This window comes from Dipodomys ordii, unplaced genomic scaffold (genome assembly GCF_000151885.1).
Source record: "Dipodomys ordii isolate 6190 unplaced genomic scaffold, Dord_2.0 Scaffold12, whole genome shotgun sequence".
In the NCBI taxonomy this organism is placed as follows: Eukaryota; Metazoa; Chordata; class Mammalia; order Rodentia; family Heteromyidae; genus Dipodomys; species Dipodomys ordii.
This window is the reverse complement of record NW_012267228.1, coordinates 27,870,614-27,878,173: the sequence shown is the minus strand read 5'-3', so window position 1 is coordinate 27,878,173 and position 7,560 is coordinate 27,870,614. Positions and strand designations below refer to the sequence as shown.

Genomic DNA, 7,560 nt, shown 5'->3' with positions numbered 1-7,560 from the left:
ATGGTGCTGAGGAATCGAACCCAGGGCCTCATGCATGCAAGGCAAGCACTCTACCACTGAGGCACCTTCCCAGCCCTGTGATTTCATTCCTGTGATCTATATAGTGCTGTTTCTTAGTACGAATATTAAAAGGTCCTGTGCTTATCTGTGTTTATATCTGCATAGACTGTATGTCATCAAAAAGACACCACAGCTGACTTTCAGAGTAGTAAAGATGATCCAGTTGAGGACACAACCATGTTTGAACCTAAAGATCAAGTAGAATTATTAGCTATGGAGAATCTTATCCCAAAAGTCATGAGGCACATGATAGCACAACTCCTTTGGTAGTTCTACAAGTAATTCCAGTGTGATTAGAAAATAGAGTGAGAGAAGAAAGGAATGGCAAAGTATGAGGTCAAAGATGTCATTAGATGAACTAAATCCTTTGAGATGCTGTTACATAGAACAGAGGAATTTGGGCTTGATGTTTGTTGACTAAGAAGCAGAGGAAAGCAAAGAAGCACAAAGTTTCTAGAAATTACCCTGTCTGCAGCTTAGACAAGTTGGAGGCAGGACACCACAGATGATGTTGGTTCATAATCCAAGTGAAAGCTGCTGCTGTCAGTGGGTAGGTAACAGATATTATGAAATACAATTCAAGCGAATTTGGTGAACTTACAAAAGAGAAGGAAGAATAGGAAGAGGAGGAAGCATAGGCAATTCTCAAGTTTCTAATCAGACTAGAAGTGCTTCAATATTTGTGTGTGGTTCTCCAATGAGTAATCAGACACTTAGAATACAAATGAAAAGGTAGCTGAGGGTAGAACTTGTAGGGAAGGCATACATGGAAAAGTTGTAATTGAAGAAGACAAGAGAAATTGGAGTGGTGTGCTGAATGAGAGGGAGCCTGTAAGAGAGATACTTAGGGAACAGTTTTTTGGAAATCAATGTATGGCAACTACTAAGACAGCTATACAATGAAGACAAAAAAAAGCACCACTGAGCTTTACAATCAGCCAGTACAGTACAGAGCAAACACTAAAACCATCCTCTCCCTTGAATTCCCCACCCTTAAATATTTTTGCTCATTTAATCACAGTTCTGTGACATGCTCACTGTTGAACTGCCTTTCCTCCACTGCCTCTTTCCTTATCTGTAACTGGTAATGACTTTTGCTTTTATTTTTAAAAGTAGGGACTACTTTCATTGTTACTCTGCAATAGAGAAACATTCATTATTTCATTGTAAGCCAGAGCTCAGTATCCCTGTGGCTAACTTCCAGAGGGACTTTGGACACAATTGAAGTGTATCATTTGGGTGTCAACAGTGTGCCTCTCTGCTAGGTTAATTTAGTTACAGGGTGTGATATGTGAGCATGAATTACTAGTCCTTCTGAAAAATCCCCTCATACTTTATACTGTTTCCTCTCTTCCCACTCCTGTCAATTTCAAGTTAGTCCCTGACCTTCAAGAATATCAAATTTAAGTTGGACCTACACAGACTGAATATCCATTCTTCAGGCAAGATATTATTTCTCCATGTCCTTGGGCTCCTATCTACATATTCAACCTCCAGCAGATAAAAAACATTCAGAGATAAAAATATGTCTGTACTATACATGTAGAGACACATTTTCTTGTTATTCCCTAAGCAATAGTGTAACTACTTGCCCAGCATTTGCATTATATTAGGTATTATAAGTAATATGAACATGTCTTAAAGTATATAGAAATACGTGTACAGGTTTGATGGAAATATAACCAACTTGAGCATCTATAGATTTTGGTATCTAAAGGACTTCTAAACACCAATCCCCTGTGGATAATAGAAATGATCCCATATTCACAATCTAGTCAGGCGCGCGCGCACGCGCGCACACACACACACACACAGCAACTTCACTTGCTATACAAGTACAACCACTACTATAGCAGCTAACATATACTTCTTATTTGGGCTCTTAGTGGCTTCATTTTCCAAATTTTGTGAGTACAATTCTATTAAAAGCTTATGATTTAAATTAGTGTCATAAAGCTGGGTGCCGGTGGCTCATGCCTGTAATCCTAGCTACTTGGGAGGTTGAGATCTAAAAATTGTGATTCTAAGCCAGCCTGAGCAGAAAAGTCCTGAGACGCTTACCTCCAATAAACTACTCAGAAAAAGCCAGAAGTGGTACTGTGGCTCAAGTGGTAGAACACTAGCCTTGAGCACAAAGAGGCTCAGAGACAGCATCCAGGCCCTGAGTTCAAGCCCCAGGACTGGCCAGAAAAAAAAAAAACAGTGTAATAATAACCTTATTTTGCAGATAGAGAGATTTCACAGGCTAAGAAGGCTAGGATTCAGATATTCAAAGACTGTTGTATATCATTTGCCATTATTCTCTATTGCAGGTGTCCTCTGCCATCTACCTTTATTTGCTCATCTTACTGAGAAAATGATCACAAAAATATAAGACATTCTGCAACATACATACAACCTGTTCTTCTGTTATACATTCTGACATATTAAGAACATTTGGTCAGTTTAGGCTTCTGGACATTCTGGCCCTCTGCTGTTGAATAAACAGCAGCTTCTACCCACATAGAGTTAGATTTAAATTCCATAAAATCAAACAAAACAGAAATTTCAGTTCTACTTACAGTAGCTTCATTTCAAATGTTTAATGGCCACCTGTGGCTAGTGGCTTCTATGTTGGATAAGGATGCGCAGAATTGGAATGTTACCATTATCACAGAAGTTTTATTAGCGTAAGGTCTCCAAATTTTAGTATATATTTTATATTAACAACACATTTCTGCTGGCCTAGCCACATTTCAAGTACTCAATAACCACATGAGTATCACATTATCCAGCACAGTTGGGGACTGTTACATCAAGGTTTCTCGCCTGGATATGTCAAATAGGAGTGAGGTCAAAACTGTATATTTTGAGAACCACTGCTGTAAGATTTAGGAGTGTAAGTGATAAATACATAACATTGCTAAGATGATAGAGGAAAGTCTGTAAGTCTATATTTTGCTTTAAGCACTTTCTTTTGGTAACATTTGTCTATGTATTAGGAAGGTGATATTAAGTGCATATGTATTTAAAGCACCCATCTGTTTTTAAGATACTTTGTTGCTACTGGCTATTTCTTTAAAATGCCAGAGCAGCTTTATATAAAAGCCAACTCAGAGGATTAATATTAGCTGTATTAGAATGACACCGCCCCATTTGTTAGGAAATGAAAGACTTGGAAAAAATTATATTAAGTGAAGTTAGAAGCATAGGTCCCATTGTCTCCCTTATTTGCAATAACTAATATATGTCTAGGACAAGCAGAAAAGCTCAAAAGCTATGTACATATGACCATATAAGATGATGCTAAATGAAATAAACCCCAAGATAGGGACACAAGAGGTTTTATCTTTCTTGATGTTGTTTTTAATGTACTAATAATGCACTATGTGATTTTTCTTTCTTTTGTATGTTCTTCCCCTATGGTATAACCCCTGTTTTCACTGTATTTGATGTCGGTGCCCTGCATCTTGCATTATACATTTTTCTAATTTGGGGAGGGGAAGGGAAATAACAAAATGCTGAAATAAGGATACAGGTTGACCCATTGCAGCAATGAGATATACAAGACACATTGTTGAAAACGAACTTTACAACTTCAGGGGGATAGGGAGGGAGGAAGGGATGGTAGGGGAAAAACAAAAGAGGAGGTAACAATGCTTGATAGGAAATGTACTCATTACCTTACTCGTGTAACTGTAACCTCTCTGTACAGTATCTTTACAATAAAAATATATTTAATTAGAAAAACTAGCTGTGTTGTTTTAGCCTACTGCTAATAACTGCATAGATGGCTGACTGTAGTCAATAAACAAATATAATTTGGAACTCTGAGTGAAAGCCAATGAAACTTAGAATGAACACAGATTGAATATCTGCAGTCAGGGCATGGGGCATGAATCAAATTGTGGGTGCTGGCCTACCATGCACAATGCCTAGGGTTCAACTTAATGTTGCCAAACAGTTCTCTCTAGACATTGTCCTCCTTGCTGATATATCTCCTGTCTTCTACTTCTAGATCTCTTCCTTGATAGCACTATTTGGTGATTCTTTATTTAGTCTACATTATAAAGTGTGGTTATCATTCTTGGAAGGTTATCTTGAAATTTCTCAGAGTGACTTGGGGAAATATTGTCTTCATATTTAAGAAATATGTTTGTACACATCATTCACATTTTTAAGATATATTCTCTTATGCGTGTTTCTTAACTAAATTCTTTTATCTATTTTGAAATAACGTAATTTCAAGTCTATAATTAAGCACTTTCTTTTGATAAACTTACCTATTCCTGTTGAGCTTAATTATAGCTTAAAGCATAGCATTTGTATAATTCATCAGAATGAGTGAGCTTTTCCAGAAGCTGTTGCTACTAAAGCTTTATTGCTATATTTTGTCAGTGTCTTATTGTCAGCCTTAGGCAACATATGTGAGGGGAAAATGGAGCTGGAACCCTCTGTTCTATCCCCTTACCTTACTACTTTGGAATGTATTTTAGCCCTTTGCAGTAAGTTAAGAAAACTGATTTTATTGTACTTATTATTTTTTAACATAGTAGATCCTGGATCTTTGGTTTCAAGGAGACAATTGCCATTGAAGAAAAGCTATTCATGCTCAGAATGCAGTCTAGTCCTATCCTGAGGTTGCTTGATTGATTTTTCCCACACTCTGCCCAACATCACTAAAGACATTTGTGCCTTTCAACACATCTCAAGCTTTCACTTTATCATTTCAATTAGGCATATTAACTTTTACCGCCATTAGGGACACTGCTTGCTTTTTGGGAGATAATATTTTCACAAAATTGATGAGGGGAACATTCAGCAGATCATATGATGATTTTAACACAACTAGTGATGATGTAGGGCAAGAGCTTCTCTGAATCTACTGAACTGCCTAATATAAACACAGAATTTAGATTTTTTTCAGTTTATTTTCATTTTATTTATTTTAATTATGCTTGGTCAAAGCTCCATGTAATATGAAATAAAAGACTTGAAATTGAACTCTGTTTTCATAGTAATAATTATAAAATGCAGTTATGAACAACATGATACATCTTATCATCTACAGACCATAACAGTCATGATGTATGCAGGGAGATTGGGGTGCCAGAGTATTTAGGAAAGATAGGAAAAGGATCCTGGTTGAATGTGATCCTTCTAAATAATGGTCATTTGCTTATTTCCCTCATTTGTCTTCTCAGTTGTTTCCAAAAAGTTTGTACTGCTTGTTTGCCAGTGCTCTTTTTAGCTTTGAAATTTGCCCTTTGACTACATGGCTTGAACACCCTTTTCAATTTGTGTTCTTACTCTGGCCTTTGGTCCTTGGAGACATTTGTTCCTTAAGCATATAGGGTTATGTCACAATAGAATATTCTTGGTTCTGGCTGGGCACTGGTAGCTCATGCCTGTAATCCTAGCTACTCAGGAGGCTGAGCTCTAAGGATCGCAGTTTGAAGCCAGCCCTGGCCGGAAATTCTGAGACTCTTATCTCTAATTAACTACTCAAAAAAGGCAGAATGGCACTGTGGGTCTGGTGGTAGAGCAGTAGCCTTTTAGCAAAACAAGTTCAGGGACAGCATTCAGGCACTGAGTTCAAGCGCCAGGACTAGAAGGAAAAAAAAAAGAATATTCATGGTTCTGTGTAATGATTATCAACAAGTGACTTACGATATATAATTAACCTACTCACTTGTGGTTTTTTTATGGAATTGCTTAATTTATTGTTACCATAAATAAAATTTTAAATTCCAGATTTTATATAATTTCTAATCATATTTATTTGTTTGTCTTATTTCAGTGCTGGACCTAAAGGAGACAACATTTATGAATGGAGGTCAACTATATTGGGACCCCCAGGATCTGTCTATGAAGGAGGGGTGTTCTTTCTTGACATTACCTTTTCACCAGACTATCCATTTAAACCTCCAAAGGTCAGTATGGAATATCCATCCATTTTTGTGATATTATTATTATATGTGCATATGCATGTTCTTAAAATATATATAAGAAGATTGTAAATCTTCCTGTTCTGTTAGGCTAGACAACTCCAGGGACTACTAACGTATGCAAAGAAACAACATGAAATATTATAACTTGCTTACTTCTAGACTCTTCAATTTAGGATTAACAGCAATAGGTAAGGGGATAAAGTCCTTACCATGCTTGATTTTCTCTGAGTCTAGCCCTGTCAAGGTCATCAACAACACCAGCTGATTTTTTTTCCCCTAGTAAAGGAACATCACAGCTTTACTGAAAGTATTCCACTTTCATAGATGGTGAAACTTTGATGAGCCTTATAAAATAAGTCTTTGAAGAATATACAAGCAGGACTGTTCCAAACTCCAATTCCCAGAACCAGGTGCTTTCCATGTAATTCTACATTATCACTTTACAGAGCCTTATTAGGAAAAGTAGCACATGAAAGGAATGTGTTATCTGCAGGTACCCATCCACATATATACCCAAATTTGGCCCCCTACTTTTCATGGAGAATATATGTAAAGATAGGTAGTGTTTTTCCCAGCACTGCATGTATTTCTAGTAAAAATACAATTGTATTACAGCTTACAGAGGCTAAATACTTTGTATTGTATAAACATACCAAGATTTAATGTTTCTGTGTCTAGACCTTGAGGTTCTTATCACTACTTCTGTTGTAAACAGAAGTTTTGAGGTGTACATTCTGATAGTTACATGTTTTATATATTTGTGTAATTATTTCCCAAGGCTAGGTTTGTTGACACAATATTTCTGAGAAGAGTTAGCACATAGGTGGAGCTTTGATAAGGGTTGACAAACTGTGCTCCAGCCATCTGCCTGTGATAGAATAGTATTTCCTACTGTCCTCAGCTTTGAAGATTCTGACAGTGTTTTAATCTCTGCATATCCAGTATATGAAACAAAAGTCTTACGATTATTTCAGTTTACATTAATTACTTTGACAGTTATTTCTCTCTGTCAATTATATGGGAATATGAAATTAACATGAATAAAAATTAAATTAACACGAATTCTTGAAAATTCTAGAACCATAGTAGAAATACTATACTTATGTGTGATTATATGTGTATTATATATATTTCTTTTTACCAAAAGCATTTTGATTATATTGTCATATTCTGTTTCTAATGTTTTGTGTCCCAAAGATTCTAATGTAGAATATCTTCACTAAGGGGTCATGTTAGGTTAACAAGTAAAATACTTGTTTCTTACAGTAGAAATGCAAAGGTAGTCCTAGTCTAGTATTTGGTTGGCTTTTTCTGCCTCCCAGTACATCTGGGCATGGTATACAAAATAAATGAGCATTCTAGACAAATATGAGGTAGGTAGAAAAATTAAGCATATATCTTACTTTTAATATCTCAAGACACTTGTGCACAGGTTAGGCATATGCTGTGTTAATATTCACAGCTGTCTTTAGAAAACATGATTTTCATTAGTCACTGTACTGAGCACTCTTGAAAGAGGAATAATAAACATTTTTACATAGGATACTTTTAAGAAACTTACATCTAATAT

At 36.2% G+C, this 7,560-nt stretch overlaps 1 protein-coding gene across 1 annotated transcript in view; it reads left to right on the top strand.

Annotated features, from left to right (window-relative positions):
- The window catches only part of Ube2e2 (ubiquitin-conjugating enzyme E2E 2), a 248,404-nt gene that overhangs the window by 184,429 nt on the left and 56,415 nt on the right, over nt 1-7,560 (top strand). The window contains exon 3 of the mRNA XM_013010609.1: nt 5,840-5,972. Coding sequence (XP_012866063.1) covers nt 5,840-5,972 — 133 coding nt within the window. The remainder of the gene's footprint in view (nt 1-5,839; nt 5,973-7,560) is intronic.